This window comes from Eurypyga helias, unplaced genomic scaffold (genome assembly GCF_000690775.1).
Source record: "Eurypyga helias isolate BGI_N326 unplaced genomic scaffold, ASM69077v1 scaffold9776, whole genome shotgun sequence".
NCBI classification, from domain to species: domain Eukaryota; kingdom Metazoa; phylum Chordata; class Aves; order Eurypygiformes; family Eurypygidae; genus Eurypyga; species Eurypyga helias.
In genome coordinates, this window is record NW_010256185.1 from 37,656 (window position 1) to 56,958 (window position 19,303).

A 19,303-nucleotide genomic window follows, 5' to 3' on the forward strand; every position below is an offset into this window, starting at 1 on the left:
AAAAGGAGGGTAAAGAGGGGTGGAACAAGTAGCTCAGAGCCACACGATGCTCATGGCAGAGAAGGAAGCTAGCCTTCCTCGCCCCCAATCCAGGGTCCCACCGACGAACCTCACAGCCACCTGCCTCAGCTGCGGTCTCCTCATTCCCTTGGGCAATTGGCACCTCCTCTAAGGTGTTTCATGTTCCTTCTCTGTGACACTGGGGTCTTGACACCAGCCCTTCTCATGAACTTCTGGTGTGTGACAGAGGATCCCACATTCCCTAAGAAAGTGACTGTCTGGGCACAATCCTAAGGTCAGTGCTTCCTCAACCTGGTGGGCTTGAGTGGAAGTCACAAACAGCTGTACCTTCCATGTATATGTACCTCCTCGGCTGCACGGAGAGTCTGTCTGAAGTGAAATATTCCTGCTTGCTTCCCGACTCGGCACTTATCCAAAGCCCTCCTCAGCTAGTGAGTGACAGCCCTCTTACAGCCATGGGCACTGCTGCCAGGGCCAGTGCCCAGCTGCCAGGACACTGTTAATGGTGTGCGTGTGGTTGTACCCCCTGTCATCCTGGCATTCAGGGATTGACACGTGCATCCCAACAGCTTTCTTTTGCGGGACAGAGATAGTGCTAGGCACTACAGGGAGTCAGTGGGGTGCCTTCAGGAGCAGCGATGCCCATTAGGGCCTGCATGTGGTTAGAAGTCACTTCTTGCTGTGGGGTGGGTTGGGCCCGGTTACCTTTCAAGGAGACGGGGATGCTTAAGTGTACCACAAGCCCCTACCCATGGCAGAAGACCCCCATGCCTGCAGCTTCACATTTCTACTCGGTTGGTAGAGCGGCATTAATCAACTCAGTACCCCTGACAGAAGACGACTTAAGAACTGTGAGACAGAAGATCCACCAGACTGCAACAGGGACATCTGAGCTCCAAAGGTTGCTGGCAGTGAGATGGTGTATATGGGCACGTTTTTGCGGGCTTGTGTCTCTTCTGTGGCCCTCCTGACTTGTGGCCCACCTCACCTGTGCCCGTATTACTGTGTTTTTCAAGAACATCCTTTCGAGATGAATCACGCAAGTACTCCTCAGTCACATATCCGGTTCTGCCTTCCCCCTGCCTTTTCTCTTTCTGCCAACCCTCACTCTCTTCTGCAAACCAAACCTATTGTCAGGAGAGTTACATTCACTATAAGGTGTGTGTACCTTCCCCCGGACATTGCAAGGTGCCCTCAGAATGAGAAAGGTTGGAAGCCAGCAGTTTAGATCATTTAAACTAAGTTACACAAACCCCAAAATCACAACTCCTGGAAATGAAGTGTCTTGTTTACTCGAATGAGGGACATAGCAGTAATTTCCCAGTAGGTCAAGCACAGCTTCCACTGCACAAAGGGTGAAGCAGATTAAAGCTGCCCTCAACTTTAATACAGTGCCACAGCCTGAGGGCACTACAGCTGATCTGGTTTGGGGACCAGTCAGATCAGAATGGAGCTCGGCTCGGCAAGATTCCTGTTCTCATTTGATATCAAATTGAAGGCAGCCAACAGAGCTCCACCGCGCAGCTCAGGGGACCCCAGTCAGGACACCTTTTTCATGGCTGTTTGGCAGCTTATCAACCGCCGGCTCTCGAGGATGCTGGGAGTTTCAGGAGCAAACAGCAGGATGTGCATATACGAGTATGTATGTATCTATACATATATACGTGTTATATGTACATATTTTATGTGTATGTACACACAAAGAGATACCCACGTATGACTGTTTTATGCTGTACAGATTATTTCTCTGCATGGGGTTGTCAAATGCTATGCATGTGCATACACACTTCTAGCCAAACTCTCCAAATACTCTGGGCAGTTTTAAGTCTTCAGTGTTTCACTCAAGCTGAAAAGAGTAGCTTCTCCACTTGTGAGTCAGAGTTTCTCCCTGTTCAAAGGAAATACCTCCCATGCTTCTGCGTGAGGGAGATATCTAGGGTTTTTCCTTCCTCCTTCCTTTGCTCCCCTCTGTCCAAGCCTGAGGCATCAGCGGAGCACGCAGCAGCAGAGGCCATGGAGGACTCAACCTTGGAGCAGGTGGTGTCCTTCCCTCGCTTGGTGCGATGCGTGGCGGTTGGTTGAGATCAGCTCATGGCGAGGAAGGGTCAGTGGACACGTCTCATCACATAAATGTAAACATCTTCGGATGGCTACTAATGAGGCCACAGGGGGGTCTTGGGTTGCTTTGGAAATCAACCTCTCTAACTCCTAGGCTCTGTGGCTGATAAGAGAGTTTTTGGCAGGAGTTGGCCATCTGGCATGAGCACAGTGGTTGCAGAAGCTCCTGTGTGGGGAATGGTGAGTTGGGGGTAAAGAAACTTATCTATTTCTTTGAATGAAGAGGTGGAGGCATTTCTCAAACAGCTGGGGCAGATGATGTTTAGATTTGGAAGTTTTAATAGCAGGCGTAATAGTAAGTATAAACTTACCTCTTGTGTGGGTGGCTCTGGGTTCTGTGTTCTGCTGCCTGGGCAGCAGGTGAGGGCATTGTATCATTGGTTTTCCCATTCCTTAATCACATCCAACAGACTTCACTAGAGGGTGGCAGGAGCCTGCGAGCTCTTCCTCTAAGAAATGTGCAGGGTCCTTTACCAAGATAGTGACAATGACAATCTCCTTGGCTCTGCAGGAAAGCACCCTCACCCAGTGCTTCCCTGGTAAGCCAAATCCGTTTGCATCTCAGTGCCATGCTTCCAGCTTCAGAGTCAGCAGAGGGCTTTATCCCCCTCCCAGCTTTTCATCACAGCCCCCCTCTGTGCCAGAGCTGTACTTCCCATCTCTGCTTTCCTGCATTTTCCCTCAGCCCTGCAATGCTGACCATGCTCAGTGCCCTTTGCCTCCTCTCATACCGGGGGTATTTGGCTGCTTGTTCTCAAGCTCTTCCCTCAGCACCTCAGGGGATGGCCCGAGGCAGACAGCACTATGCAAAGGCATGGGTCTGCTGGGTTCCCCTTGGACCGCAGTGCGCCCACCCCTGTGTTTCTCCTTGAACCAGGACTGACGATCTCTTTACATACTGCAGCGCAACTGGGTGGACAGCTTGAATCCAAAACGAGCTTTCCTGCCCAGCGTGACGGGGAAGCACCTCTCCTTCCCCATTGTCACTGCTTCCCTCCCGAGGTAACTAATAAATTGCTCTGAGTCTTTAAATGGGCTGTTATTTCTTCCTTCCATCAGCACTCTCTTGCTCTTGACTCGCAGTGCAGCTTCAGCTTCAATGAATTTATTGGAAAGACAAGGTACACAGGTGATGCCAAAGTTGACAACTTAATTCATCAAGTGCTACTGTCTATGTCTACACTCTTGTGTCGCTCCTTTCCTCTTTCCCCCTCCTCAGCTCTCCTTCCTTTCTGTACGTCTGTCTTTCTGTCTGCCTTTCCCTCTCTCCCTCCATCTCCCTCTGATAATCTCCCCAGGTGATAGTTAGCTATCTCACACTCAAGACCGTCTGTCTCTCTTGACAAACGGAGCCGTCAATCAGTGGGCTCACCAGAGAGGGAAAGGAATTGGTCTTTACAGTACGTTGTCTATTTTCTTGCCTTTGCAGCATGCATGGGGGTGGGGGTTGAGGGCAACGGTCTTCAAACCGTCTTACGGAGACCACGTTTGCTTCAAGGTTGGTTGGGGACTCCAGAAGAGCGAGCTGTTGTGTCCCAGGGACAGAGGCAAGGAGAAAAGTCCATCAACCCCAAACATGTATAGGCAGGTAGAAATATCATTTAAGAAGAAATCCAACATCTTGACAAAATCCCCCCAGAGGATAACGTCTCTGTTAAACAGAGTAGTGAATGATCTCTTCTTCTCACCCCCCCAATCCCATAATGCTTTGTTGGCATGGCGATTGCCAAATTATATAAAGAAAGAGACAGATCCCTCAGGTATCTGTCAGCACTGGATACAGTCTACCCAGGACAGTGTGTGTGTGGCATTTAATCCCCCATACATCAAGCGTATGCCCAGGATATAGTGTCAGACTGTATTTGCGCTGCATCCCTTGTGCCTATTTGTCACGAGTGTCTGCTCCGGATCCAGTGGCAGGTTGATCCATAGTGTGATGCCATCTTGGTTATATCTTTGCTTTTCCTCAGCCTTTGGCAGAGTTTTCATCATTGCATTCTGATGCAAAGTTTCTTTTTTTATTTTATCACTCTTTGTACTTTAAGGAAATAATTTTTGCAGACTGCAGTATATCATGACCATCAGAAAGGGAAGTGTATGAGTATATCCCTATCATCCATCTTATCCCTAACTATATTGATTAGACTTCTATTCCTTTTTCCTTCTGAACAATGTTTAGTGGGTCCTGCTTTTCCCTTGGGTTTATGAACTGCAGGGCTGATTCTCTCCTCTTTTGCATTCCCTTTCATGTAAAAGAGTATTTTGTCTTTACTTTATGAGAGCAGGGAAGAATCAGGCCTGTTTTGTCTGCCTTGGGTTTGCTGTGCCAAGGAATTTTGCAGCACGATAATTCCTCATAAAGAACTCGCATTAACAGTCTGAGACTTTGCAGATATTTCTTCCCTCCTCCTCCTACTCACCAGCTGGAGCTGTAGATGGTAAAGCATCGTACTGCTCGTGACACCAGCCGGGTACCAGTCACTGGGGATGCCGTACAGATTCCACACACTAGTTCCCTCAGAGAGAGAAGGGGAACGGAGCCTTAGAAAGGTGGAGTGACTTACTCGAGGTTATAGCACAAGTGTGTAGCAGAACAGTCACCGTACCTGGAGTACCAGACCTACCGAGTCCCTCACAAAGTCATTCCTCCTGTCATTTTTTGGTAGTGTTGCTTTCCCTGGTAACTGTGACAGTACAGGTGCTCAGGGGTGGATGTGCTGCCACAGCAGAGGGACATGGCTTACGTTTTCCATGGGACTTAGTTTTTGATCCCCCACTGTGGTGGAAGTATTTGCAGTTTTTTATCACCTGGGCAGGGGAGATCACCTCCTTCCTGCTCTCCAGCTAGTAGCACTGGATTTTTGGGGTGAGGAGTATTTTCTTGCAGAGTCTTAGATGAAAGTTGTCTGTAAAGCTGTTGTCCCACTCAACATCAGGATGCAGGCAACCTTTTTCTGGGTGTAACCTCGTCTTCCTGAAAGGACACTGTCTACCTATTTCTTCCCAGTTACATGCTCGCTGTTCTGAAATGACTTACAAAATTTTGCTGCTTCTTTCTTGTAGACATCCACATTTATAGCTAACACTGGGACAGCCAGCCTCCTCCCGGCCTCCCAGAACAATCTGGGTGGGTAATCCCACTCAGCTCTGGTGGAAATTGAGCACCCAACGCTCTTGTCCTCTGCATTTCTCTGCAATCCTGGCATATAACAGTGCTGATTACCTCCGTTTGCTAACACTGAGAGACCAGCAAATTGCTTCTGTCATTTTTGAAGAGGGCAGACTTGAACCCCACTGCGGGAAGAGGGACAGCCAGTGGTCTTATGTGTCTTGATAAAGCTACAAGGAATAAGCCTCATGCCTGGCAATCTGGGAGATATTCTCCTTTAATTGCAGTGGCACCTGTAATGTGTTTACAGAGCAAAGCTCTTGGAATTCATCCCTCCCCTCCCTTGCAGTTGCCTGCGCCTCTGCAGCACATCTTTACCACATGGCAAAGCTTAGAAAAGGAAATTGTGGGAAACTTCTAAGACGTCAAGGTGCTGCTGCCCGTGGCTGAACCAAAACAGAGCGCTGTCTTTTGGCAGGAAACCTCAGACAGCAGGAACGCTCCTCCGCAGGAAACCTTGGCTCTCGGGTTGTTTGTGGGAAGGAGGTCACCACAAACCCATCTCAGCTCCAGCCAGCTGCTTACTTGGCTGGAAGACGCCTTTACTTCATGAGTACTATGTTTGGGTTTTCCTCTTTTCTGCTGGATCAAACTTGTGTAGATGAGCATTTCCGACAGAAGGGATGCTGTGCCTTGAACTCTTTGGCTTTCCCTTCTCAGACAGCTGATGATAACACCCTGGCCTTTAGAAAACACGCTGCTGCAGATATCACCAAGCTCAACAATAGCTGACAATTGAAGGTCTCACAGCTGGCATTTCATAACTGTGTATGCCGGGGAAGGCCACCATCTGTGGATCCAGCAATAGTGACAATACAGGAATGTGCTGAGCAGCCCAAGCTGAAAAAAATAGAGTTGCACTTTCAGTCTTTTTCACACTCAAAATGTGTGATATTTTGGAGATAGGGATTTGTTTCAAGTTCATTTTTGCTTAAAATTGTTTTGGTGGGGCTTTCAGCATCAAAAGAGGCAGCTGCTCTCTGCTGAGACGTTTGTCTTCTGATTGCTGATCTGATAGCTCAGTGAAGGAGCTATGGTGGCTTGTGTTATACATTGTCCATCGCTTGCTGAACTGGACAGTGGGAATCCTCTTGTGCAGGAAACAGCAGTGTTTTCTTACCAGACTGCTGTCCTAGGCCATGGGTTGAAGAGTTATAGATCAAGGACAGTGTACAGTACTTTACACTCTTCTCCAAATCTGAGCACTTAACTCAAGAATGAATTTTATCCAGAGCACGTAAAGGTCCAAGTGTGGGATTATTAGCTGTGTTCTTTACACTTTTGACTGGAAGCAAAACCAGCATTTCCAAAATGCTACACTAGCTTTCTGCTCCCCTAGAAGCCTGAAAGTAATCTTGAACGGTGGTTACAGCAAGCTGTCCTGCCCCATTTTTCTCATTTCTATGAGTAAAGAAGGAAAACCCGCTAAGAAAAGATAGACCGCGTGCATTTGATTTGAGTGAGAGGCTTGTCACTGGGAAGCTGTCCGTCTTGGTTGAAACTGAGCCAGATCCTTGGGTATATGGTATGCACAAGACACTTAGAGCATTGTATTCACCGCCTCTGTGGTTTATCGCAGAGGCTGTGGGGTAAACCATGGGCAACCAAAAGAATCTATGAACAAGGTTTGGAGAGAGGTTTCTTTTCATTTCAGCCTGTGTGTGGATGTCCATCAGGTGGTTCATGAAGGCAGTTCTGTTGGTTGTACTGTCTGTCTCTAATGAGCTGAGTCTAAGCAACAGCATAAGATCTGAAAACAAACAACCAAACGTACACGTGAGCTCTGTTTCTCCTGCATGTAAAGCTATGATAGGCAACCTTGTTTTTATCCAGAGTGGATTATTAGCTGAAATTACCTTCCTCGACAGCTTACCTCATTAGGAAAACGCCAGTCATCTTCCTAACACACAGAAGCCACCTCTTGTGCTGGAAGGACACAGGCTTTTCTGTGTGCTTTCTTTCCATACCTGGCCTGTGGTGCCTGGTCCACTTCCCAAAGAAAGATTTAACAGGCAGGATCCAAGGACTGCTGGGACTCAGTTAAACATAATCTTGCTTTTTTTTTCTCTCAACTGGCTAATAAAGCATCCCTGTTCTGGCTGCAGCACTTCCTCGAAGCCCTTCTTGCTATGTAAGAATTTGTCCAAAGGCCGTTAACATCAAAGGAGGAGCTCCCAGGGCTCTGAATGAAGCCCTAGAAAGGCTGCATATTAGGACTCATCTGCATACCATGTACATCCAACATGCTTAATGTTTCTGTGAAAAGGTTTTTCTTAACAAAATTTTCAGAGATGTCCATGGAGGACCTGAACACTAAGGACAACTTTTCTCACAGAATTTCTTTTCCAGGATGACTGATTGTATCTGCAGAAGAAAAGATTTTGTATTGTTTCAGTCCCATAAATAAACACTTGCCAGATTTCAAGAATTGGTCTAAGGGAATATATAAACACACTTGAAACAAAGATTGAAAACTGTGTACATCTGTAGTCCTTAAAGTGTTTGGGATTAGGCAGCATTCCAAGGGTTAATCCCTGGGGATTAGCATAGCTAGCTCTTCTGTTGTTGTTTACACATGTCCTGTGAAGAAGGCTGTGTTTTCACAGCCGGCCTCTCTAGGAGGGTTAGCCATGAAGTGCTTGCAGTCAGTTCTACAAGCGGAAAGAACCGGAGCAACACAAGTGGCAAATGCAGAGAGCTGTCCTTTAAGGAGATGAACCACAGATAAGTGGATCACTGCAGTCCCAGCATAAATGTGGTATGTTATTAGGAAAAAAAAAAAAAAAAGTTTTGTAGCAAGGAACCAATACTTCGTATCCAAAGGTCCAAATCAAGTGATAAGGGGGTATCAGGCATGCATACGGCTTGTGCTTTGTGTTTTTATTTACATGCTAAGCATGCAACCGAGGGCCTGCCCTCCTGGGATGCATCAGGATCCACAGACACCGGCTTGTGACCCTGTGCACTTGGTGGGGTGACACCAAAAAGCCAGGGGTGGGTGAAACGCTGTCAGCATCGGGCCAAGGCCAGGGCTCAGGCTTGGAGCTGAGACATCTCTAGGGTAAATGGCTGGAGTCCGGGTTTAAAGCTGAGTTGGTGGGTTAGGAGCAGGAAGGACACTGTTTTATCCCTGTCCCACAACGTCACGTCCATGCACTGGAAAACAAGGTTGGCTTGAGGCTTAGGCTATTTTTCTCTCACTGTTTCTCTCTCAGGAAGTGGACCAATTTCTCTCCTGACAGTTTCATGGACACACGTTTAAAAAAAAAAAAAAAAATAAAAAACAGTGGGAATGACTATAAGTAATAGACCCCAGTTTTGGGCTGACTTTTCCAGCAGCTCATGGATGGGACAGCCTTAAGAGGCTTACACTCCATGCTGCCCTCTTTTAAGAAACAGTATACTGGAAGTGTTTCCCATGCAATTTTATGTGGAAAAATAGTCCCCACACTTAACTGTATATTGGAAGAGGCAGAGCCTTCCTTTGGACAAAATGGCTTGGCTTTTCGGCTCTTATTCTGAAACACAGTGAGCTCAGTGAACGGGGAGGGCTTTCCACATGGCTCTGATTTACAGCATCCTGTCTGCTGCTCTGCTCCCAGTCAGAGCAATGTGCACGGTCCCCATCTGGATTGAAATAATTTCCTGCGTGGCGTCTCAGTGGGAGAGGCTCAGCTGCTCAGTGGGGGAAGCTCGCCAAGATGCAAGGCCCCAGCTAGCAGCCCCCAGCCTCCCTTGGCATCAGCAGCAATGCTGGGATGGAGATCCGCCACACTGGGGCCGAGTGGCGGAGGGGCACACGTGGGTTGGGAACTGAAGGTCTCCTAAGTGGTTTCCATGCTCTGACTGGGATAGACCCTGCCCTAAAGGCCACCAGGGATGGACATGGCAAGGCACCCTCTTTCAGACAATAGAAATAAGCAATTTTTACACCTTGTAAAAAGACTGTAGTGTATTTTTAAAAGGTTTTTGGTTCCCAGGGGATTAAAATACAAAACCAAGCTTTCAGCATTTGTCTCTACTTCACCAGAAGCTATAAGGCCTAGAAAGGCACCGGCTGGGTGAAACAAGCCTAGCAGAGCAGGACAGAAGGATGTTTCAGAGTCCACTCTCTTTAACAAAGTTCAACAACTTCACTCTCTGCCCTCCCGCCCTGGTGACAGCTTCATCTCCCTCTGGCTGAGGCTGCAACGTGAATCAGACTGTGAAAAAACACATCTTGGGTCTCATGTCGCATTTTGTCTGCAAAGTGCTTCAGAAACATTAGCATGCCGCTTCCCAAAGGGTGTCTGGATTTTACTTTCCAGCTCTCAGCTTGCTCCCTTTGCAGACCTAAGCAGCAACAAGCTGTTTCTTGTTACGGCTGTAAAAAACTGTGATTAGTCTGCTGCACACATAAGAGGGAAATTAAACCATTTAGTTGTGTTTAGCAGCTCAGCCCCTTCTTCAGGCCCTCTGTCCCCACTAAACGCTTTAACTAAACAATGACTAATGAGGCCAATTTGCTGTCAATTAATTGCCCCAGGAAAGGACCCCTAATTGTGGTGAGCAAGGTGGCAGCTCTGAAGCATTCAAGGGCCATATGATGGTCAGCGTCCGCCCTACCTCTGCCTTGGGGCTTATTAGCGTCTTTGTGTTTGTTGCAAAGTGCAGTTAATTGGGAGCTGGGGATAGGGAAATGAGAACTCTCGAGGCTAATTGATAGGCACCTGTGGAGGCCTTTTGGAGGCTGCAAAGTTCCATTGACTTTGGAGAGGTATCCTGGTGGTTTCTTTTTGCCCTGAAAGCCAGGGGCTCCTGTGGATTAGTTGGTGGGCGTCTTAATTTTCTCCAGCGGATAGGGGTCCTACTTGCCAATACAGAGGAAGGTAAATAGGCTGGAGGAAGTAACTAACTCATAAGGATATATGGGAGGGGTTGTGGTGACTCTGTGTTTGTATCCCCGGTGTCCTTGGGACAAGCACTTAAATGGAGCTTATGGGCTTTCTTATTTTCAGTACTATTTGCTTCTGTGTCTTGGAGGGATTAAATAGCTTTGGCTGTATCTTAGGTCTGTAGAGCGGGAGTAACAGCTCTATTTTTTAAATGTATTTTGTGGCTTATTGACAAAATACCTGACTGTTCATAGAATGGTTTGGGTTGGAAAGGACCTTAAAGGCCATCTAGTTCCAACCCCCCTGCCATGGGCAGGGACACCTTCCACTAGACCAGGTTGCTCAAAGGCCCATCCAGCCTGCCCTTGAAGACAGCCAGGGATGGGGCAAGACTGTTCAGCAGTCTCGTAGTTTCAGATGGGGGAGTAGATCCCCCACAGTGTAAGACTGCATCTACGGGTCTGGTGCAAAGCTCTGTTTCCCCAAAGGGAGCAGTCAGACCATCTGACTGTGAACTTCCTGTGTGTTCACAGGGTTCAGAGCCCTTTTCCAGCTAGATGTCCATCTCTGTGTTTTTCATCCTGCCATACCCAATGTGAGTTCCTAGTCCCATGCCTCCTGCCCTTGTCTCACAAACCCACCCTCCTCCTGTACTGAGGTCTGCAGACTTCAACCAATGCCGGAGCCAGAAACCGCTGCTCAGTAAGTACCCTCTGCATAGAAGTACTACTCATGCTAAGCGGTGGTTCCCATTTCTGCCATATTATGCCTGTGTTGTGTCTGGATGCTTTGATCAAAAGACAGGTAGTTTAACTGTTTTGTGAGCTGTGGCGTGGACTGTTCCAGTATTAACTACCTTAGGAAAAGACCTCCAGAAGGATTGCTCGTTATACCATTATCAGCAAGGTATAACCTTGATGTTTTCTTTTTCCATTCCCCCACTGCACTCATGAAAAGGTATTCTGGCCTCCTGGATGCAAACTTGCATCTCTTGACCATTGGGTGGACTCGTTTACTCGATTAGGGGTGTAGCACCAGTCCTTGCCTACTTCCATAGCCTTGAATGATAAATCTGATCCAGCCTGCCCGCGTGATCCCAAATAATATCTCAGGAGCTTTGAGCTCTGAAGGGTTTTTGTCGTAAAAGGCAAGGATAACAACAGCAGATGTTTGCGTGTTCTCTCGTTTGTGGTTTCCTTGCTGCCTCGCGTATGCAGCCCCTGGTTTGTAATAACCGCTGTAGCGGGTGTTTTTGAGACACGGTAATGTTTTGTGGAAACAAATCACTTGCTTTCATCTCAAGAGCAACAGTGATTGCGCTGGGGGAGTGCGCTCTATTTTTCATGTCTCAGTCTTTCTTATTATTTAAATTAATGTGAGTTGCAGTTGTCACAAAAGTGAAGGATTGACGGCAATTAAGTAGAGCAGGCTTGGCGCAAGGAGGTTCTGCGCAAGCCTGTCCTACCTAGCTCTGGCACTGTGCCTTGTCTGGGTCTTGAATTCCCACAGCAGCTCTGCCCTGCAGCACTCCCAGCCCAGGGTGCCCTACAGCATTTCTGCCCTTAACCTGCTCCTGCCTTGCATGCCACCAGCTCTTCCAGTGTCAGCTTCTTGAGAGGAAAGGCTACCAGTTAGTTTGGGGGTTGTTATCTGCCTTCAGTGGCACGTAAGATGAGATGCTGCACTGGCATCAGGCTTGCCCTGCGGATGTGAAATGTAGAGGAAACAAATAGTTTAAGTCATTCTTCTCAGAGCTCGTTTCCAGCTCTCCAGAATCTGGCCCTGGCATGGGTAGGGCATCCTACCTCTCCAGGGATAGTGCAGTGGGGTACTACACTGTGCTTCCTTTCATGTCAGTCTCTGTTCCCCATCCAGGGGGATCTTAGGACAGGGTAATGGATACCCCATATCACATTTACACTGTAAGGGGTAAAACATCTGGCGGTTTTACCTCTTTCAGCAGTACCAGAAAGCCTGGCAGTGCTTTCCCATGGTTACTGCAGCCAGAAAGGTCCAGCAGCAGCCTGGTCTCTCCTGGAGGGACGAGTTGTTAGGCTGAATATGAAAAATGCCTTAAAACCCTGTTTAACTATACTGCTTCCCCTGCTGTGGGTCTGTAGGCTGTGGGTTTGCCTGTGCTAATGGTTCACAGAGGCCAGACACAAGTCAGTTTTCCAGTTGAGGGCACGAGAGATAGCTGGGCTAAAGAAGGCTGTGACACCCATAAGATTCTGGTCCCAGCGGGTTTTATTCTCAGCAATCCTTCTTCCAGCAGCCTGGGAACTGTGAAACATAACACAACCCACACATGGGAAAAAATAATAAGGTCAAAGCTTCTCATTTTAAGACTGTCCTAAAAAGGTGTGTGCAAAGTAATGACAAGTGCCAAGGAGGCAATGCTAACTGTTGCTGGTGCTGACAGTTTTGGCATTTTAACATGCTGGCTTGACACCCTGAAAATTAAAAGTCTCTGACTTTTTATCTGAGTGAAATTACTGTCCACTAAGATCGAGTCATTTTTAATGCTGGCTGGCTTTGGATTCTACGCAGACGAAACCAAACCAGGCTTTAAATTCACCGGGAAATTATTTCCTGCCCTGTTCCACTTCCTCTCAGCCTTTCTTTTCCCTCTGACCAACATGGGAGTTGATGGGAACCAGCCATTAAACTCCTAACAGGATTTCAGCCTTGGATGCCCTTTTCGCACACATCAGAAAAAGTGGCGAGTCAGATACAACCATCTGGACACATTCTCCTTCTCCTGGGTGTTTGGTCTGCATGGTCAGATCTGTTTCTATTTGCTGAGTTTACTTGATCCTCTGCAAACTAAAATGGCTTGACGGCTTTGAAAGTGGCAGGGTACACATGTCCTGGCTGCAGCTCTGCTGCTGGTGCCCCGTGGTGGCTTTCGCTGCTCTCTCCTCGGCTGTGTTTTGGCTGTCATCATGTTGTTCTGCTAGGACCTCAGACTGACCTACAGCTCCATCTGCTAGTCCTGCTTGAACTTAGTCCTACTTACTGCGTGATCTTGCCCAGTGGTTCTACTCTTGGGCTCTGCTTACTCGTGTTTGCCAACACACCAGAAAAGCTGTGCTGGGGATGCTCCAAAGTCACTGTCCTTGTATCCCCTGACAAAGCAGCTGGGATGCAACTCTTGCAAGAACAGCAGCCTCTGTTCTTCTTTCCCAGAATAAGCCTCTCTGTCCTCTCCAGTGCGTGTTGGTCTGGGGTCTGACACACAGTACGTGCTGCAGGTATGCTGCTACGGGACTGAGCTGTTGCTTTGGTCCCTGTCGTAAGAGTTGGGATTTCAGTGCCGGAGCTTGCAGGGCTTTCCCAGCCTGCAGCTCAGCTGGTGGGGAGCGATGGGTCAGTCTGTCCTGACCCATGAGACAGAGCACTCCCATCATCCAATGGGACAGAAAGGAGAAGGTGCTTCCGAGTCCTGCGCCTCAGTGCTGTGCCAGATCTCAGCATGGTGCTGCACGCTGCCTCCCGCTTTGGTGTGCCATGAAACACAAAGCCACGAGCTTCCTTTGGAGGAGGCAGGGAGTGTGAATATCCCAACTAGGCATTTCCTGTCTGCTGCCCTTCATGCACTCTCAGGGCATTGGTTGGCAAAGGTATTTGCTCACTTTCAGAGGCCACTGTGTGTTGTTTTGTACCTGCTGTGCAGAATGGGGGTGTGATAAAGGGGGAAGGGGCACAAAATGGATCTACAGTCAGGGAAACTCTCGTGTAACCCTCAGTATGGTGGGATCAAATTCTTCTACAGCATCAGTGTCTCCAACAATGTTTATTTGTTCTGTTGCCTCCTACCTCTTCTTAATGTGTGCAGACTCCCTGCGTGCCATCGGCAGGGGGTAATGTAAAATGCAGCAGGGCTTGCGTTGGTCAGGGGACTTTGCTTTGAGTGGGAGGGGTTGATTTTTCTGCTGTGCTTTGCTTTACCCAGCATTGTGCTGCTAGGGAGGTGTCCCTGCTCCGACATTCCTTCCCTCCAGGGAAGGGGACCCTGGTGCAGTCAACCATCCCCCAACATTCCTTGCTTTGGTTGCTTCACCATGAGCTGATCAGCCATCAGTTCTAGCTCTGGAGCAGCAAAACAGCTTCCAAGGTCCCTTCTCCTTCCTTTCTTGTGCCTGTTAGAGCAGGTTGCTGAGGGCCTCATCCAGGTGAGTTTTGCATATCTCCAGGGATGGAGTTTCCACTACCTCTCTGGGGAACCTGTTCCTGTCTTTGACCTCCCCAAAGTAAAAGCTTTTTTCTCGTTTTGAGTCAGAATTTTCCCCACGTTGAAGTCCTCACCAGGGACTGTGATTGTGAGGCTGCTTCTGTCTGTCTGAAGCAGTCTTCCCACTGCCTCTCCTTCACCCAACGGTTGGTAGCAGACACCAGCCAACAGGGATGGCACTCTGATATCCTCTGATCCTTACGCCGAGGTCCCCAGCTGGTTTTCTGCCCAGAGCTGGGTGCACTCCAGACACTCCTTTGCAGAGAGAGCACCTCATTTCCTCACCTTTCCAGCCTGTTTCTCCTGAAAAGCCTGTATCCATCCCACATGGCACTGCCAGCCCTGAGAACTTTCCCACCACAGCTCTGTCATCCCAATGGGTCTGTAACACTGTGAATCTGCATGAACATCTAGTTCCTCCTGGTGTTTTCACTGTGATACTTGCATTGGTGCACAGGCATTGGAGATGGGCCCCCAGTTGCCCTGCTTTCACGAGGGGAGTGCAAAAACCTTCCTTGTTGTGTTGGCCCCCAGCTGCTTCCTCACTGCCCTCTGTGCTGTCGCTTCTCCCCAGATTATGGCGATCATTCCCCAAAATGCCTAGCTTGGATGCCTCTTTGTCTAGGTGAGTGAGCCTGTCAGCAAAGACGTGTCTGCCTCACTTTGTTCAACAGGTCCTGCTCGGGAGCTTCTGTTCCTCCAAGGGGGTCCCGTGGTCATAGATGCTGAAGTGTTGTCCATGAGTCTGGGGCCTACAGAGAGAGGCTAATGAGCTGTGGGTTGTAAACAATATTCCTGTGAATCCAGCAACGCAGCTGGAAGCGGTGACTTGCTCTCTTCAGGCCTCATTTCCTTTTCCCCACCTAGCTCGTAAGGCTGCTTTGCCTCCAAAGGACCATCAGCCACTCCTGCCAAGGAGGGGGGGAAGGGGAGGCTGCTGCCTGTTTACTCTGTGGTAAGCAAAGCAGAAAATGATGTTGTTTCATTCCTCGCTACACACAAATTCAGAAGCTGAAAAATACTTAAAAAAAAAAAAATTAGAAGATTCCTTTTTAGCCAAACTCCCTCACCACCTCTGGGGTGTGAGGCATGGATATGAGGATGGAGAGACTGCAACAGCCTGGTCTGCTTCGAGGCTGATACACCGGCATGCTCCACATCTGGAGGTACCTGTTCAGCTCCCAGTGTGGTCCCTTTGGACCCATGTCACAAACTCAGTTAGCTTGGGAGGTCTTTAAGGTTCCAGAATGCCTGAGCCATGCTGGTTTTGTGAATCTTTAAAGACCCTACCATGCTTTTTGTGCTGTGCTGTGTGAGGTGCATTCAGACCAATGCTCCCTATTGTGGGTGGCCCATGGGGGATCCCTCTTGGCTGAAACATGTTGTGGAAAACTTCCTTCCCGCTGTCGCTGTTGTGCCTTCCCTCAGCAAACACCCCTTAGCCGTGACGCACGTCCCCGTTTCTCAACTCGTCACGGCCGTTGCAACAGAAGTGAGCTTAACAGCTCTCCAGTTAAATTCCAGGCGAGCATTTGGCTGTGTGAGCAGCAGGGCAGAGTCCTGGCTGGCAGCGTTGGTTCTGTCTGCCTGTGGGAGGTAGCAATAACCAACACACCCTCTGAGTCCATGCCTTGAGGCTTGACACCCTGCAAGAGGGTACAGAACTGTGTCTGCGACTGTTTGGAGTGTAAAAATTAGCTGGGACGGTGCTTGGAGCCTGCCGACTCCTTCCGTAAAGTCCTGGGGAAGTCAGGCAAGGTTTTAGAGGTTGTTTTATGAAGGTTCCCAAACCTGTCCAAACACAGAGCATCGCAGTTGCAGCAAAGGACGTTTCTACCTGCAGATTCTTAAGCAGCCGTACATATTATCCAGATATTGTTCAGAAACCCAGGCAGGAATGAGTGCAGCCTGAGAGGAGTCTGTGGCTGCCTCTGGCTAATAGGTGGACAGGTTAATGAGTCAGACAGGCTGCCCTCTAGAACCCTGGGTAATGAGGTCCAACTTTCTTTTGTCTTCACAGTTCCACCAAAGATCTCCAATATCTCCTCGGACATCACCGTGAATGAGGGCAGCAACGTGACCCTGGTTTGCATGGCAAATGGGCGTCCTGAGCCTGTCATCACCTGGAGGCACCTTACCCCAACAGGTAAGAGACCCGACTGGACCGGGCTGTGCTGGTGATTTGTGAACTGTGCAGTTGTTTCCTTCTCTTCCAACATCAATAGAAAATTTCAGTAGCAATACAGACAGCAGTAAAAAAGTGGCAGGAGTCTCAAATGCACTGCAAACATGTTTTGCGGTGTGATTTCCAAGGCACGACGACCAGGTTGGCTGAAGGAACAAATGAAATTACTCCAGTAGATGCTTTACGGAATTGGACCTATAATTCTGTTTAGCTTTGGTCTTCATCTAGTTGTCCCAGTCTCCACTGCTGGTAATGCAAGGCACGGTGTTGGACACAAAACACTGCTGGTGCCAGAGAGAGAGAGGAAAGGATTTCTGGTTAGATATTTCACAGAAGAGGTTCTTTCTGGAAACCATGGAATTTGCCTTTCCCTTTTAAGGCAAATCAGTGGGAAACAAACAGTGGCACAGATGATTTCATATTTCTCCACTTTGGCAGACAGTGTTCCTGTGTCTTGCGAGGTGAGTAAAGAAGGCGTTTGATCTGCAGGATGAGTGAAGAGCAGGTTGGAGGCAGAATAAAGGAGAACTCACCAGCTTTGTTCTGCTCTCTAACTGTGCCTTCCATGCTCAAGGATGTGGCAAGCTTGGAAGGAGAATATCCTTTTGCTAGTCAGACTCCATGGGGTGAGCATCTTGGGTTGCAAGGAAACCTTCACCCCTAAAGAGCTATCAGTAGGATGGGAACAAGAGGTAGGATTCTCTTCCTCTCTCTTATGTCCTTTGAGGACAGAACTCTTTGTCTGTTTTCTTTTGCTGTCAGATATTCTTCCGTCTAAAATGCATAAGGAAAGCATTGATTAGCTCTATATGAATAGTTTTCTGTGATATTCCCATATATGTAAAGGGTCAATGAGGGCTTAAGGTAGACAAAGTACAAGCTTTCTGCACGTGCTATGGACAGTCAAGCTACTGCAGTTTGGCAGCCAGCAAAGGGGAGAGCATTGCAGAAAGAAGGTAGGAGAGAGACAAGCAGAACGACACACTGGAACAGAGCTCAATCCAAGGGCTGCATCCAGAAGCCCCTGGATTTGGGGCCCGTGGTTCGGATTGGGGTTACTCAGATTTCCTGTCTTTATCCCTTCGGCCAAACCAAAGTCCTCCTGGGCATTCGTGTGGATGAAAGTCAAATTTGCAGTTTGTATTTCTGGCCCATTTCTTGCAAGAGCAAAAGAAAGAAGGTGGGGAAAGACTGCCAGGAAGAGGTGGGAGGAACAGAGCTGATGAAGGGAGTGCTACTCCTCTGTGGTATCATCATCACTACCTGACTTTCCTCTTCTGCTATTTTCAGTATTAATCATGACTGTGCCATTTGCATATATAGGGAAATAGAACCTATTTTTTTCTATTTTAATTATATATATATAATCTTCTAGCTCTGGCATTTCTGCTTTTAAGATATCAAATCTTCCATCTTACTGCTGCATCAGTCTTTCAGTTCTCCATCTACCTCTTTGTTGTGTTCAAGTAGGAGACACTCCCTAGCTCTTCTGTGAGCACAGCCTAACATTGTTCAAGTTAAGGGTGTTATGAGGATACTAGCTTACATCTTCGGGAAAACAAAGGCCTAGTGTACCTGAGATGTGTTGTTCAGGGCAGTAATGAGAAGATTCTTGTCCTGACTCAGCACTTTGGCTGCATGTTTGTGCTTTGTCTTTTTCCCAGTTGTACTGCCTACTCCATTGTATCAGACACAGACTTCTTTTCTCCTTTTTAAAAAGGCTGCTCAGAGCAAATCTTCATTCTATCCCCTGTGGTGAGCAACAGGACTGGGAAACCCCATCCCAGCTTTGATTCCAGGGTCAGTTTTCCTGGGTCCATTGTTCAGTTTTCCAGCATGCCCCTTCACACTTTTTCTCTGGTGCTGTGTGTTTCAGAGGTGTTGCCTTGTTAGCTTCCATCAGCGCCATCTCACTGAGCTCCTTCCAATCCATCCTCAGTCCTCCCTTCTCCAGTGAAGCCTGCCAAGCACCCACTCCCTAAACAACTAGAGCCAGGGATAAAGGGCGGGCAGTTCCCAGTCTGTCACCTCCGTGTCTCACTGCTTGTTGTTCTCTCTCTTTTTCCCCCGTCTCAACCCATCTGTTATCTTTTGTGCATACAGAGGAACTGCTTTCAGGCAGACATTGTGTCTTTGCGCAGTCTGTAGCCCGATAAGGCACTTCTCCCAAAATGGGGGACAGAAGGGCTTCTTTCAAATATTTACCTTGAGGTTGACAATTAATATAAATTCCAGTTCTATTCCAGAGCTGTTGCAGTTAGAAATATGTCTTATCTTGGAATCTCCCTTTTCCAGAACTGTAAGGCATTTTGGCTTCTTTTATGCTAGTTTTGAAGACATCTGCTGTTCATCAAAGAGCTATTTTAGATCATTGTAAAGGTTTCTAAAATATCTCTCTCTCCTTGGATTTTTTTCGTGGCTAAACTTGTGACTGCAGAACTGGAAGAATGAGTGTTATTGAGCTTGTGTAGGAGGTTTTGAATGGACAGGTTGTGAAATTAAACCAGCATTGGGGGGTGAGAGGGCCAAATTACTTTTCCTTTGTGCACTCTCCGCAAGGAGTTCATTAGTGAATTTGTCTGCTGTTTCTTTCATTCACTGACTTCGTCAATAGTGTTGTTTGGCTAATTACCTGAATTAGGACCACAAAAATGGTTTATTTCTTTTTGGCTGGGAAGTGTAACATACAAATACAAAGGGAA

General features: G+C 47.9%; 1 protein-coding gene across 1 annotated transcript in view; it reads left to right on the forward strand.

The window, feature by feature from the left end:
* LOC104511116 (limbic system-associated membrane protein-like) overlaps window positions 1-19,303 on the forward strand; it is a gene marked incomplete at its 3' end in the record, with an annotated part of 144,148 nt that overhangs the window by 35,750 nt on the left and 89,095 nt on the right. Inside the window, exon 2 of the mRNA XM_010153590.1 lies at window positions 16,437-16,562. Coding sequence (XP_010151892.1) covers window positions 16,437-16,562 — 126 coding nt within the window. The remainder of the gene's footprint in view (window positions 1-16,436; window positions 16,563-19,303) is intronic.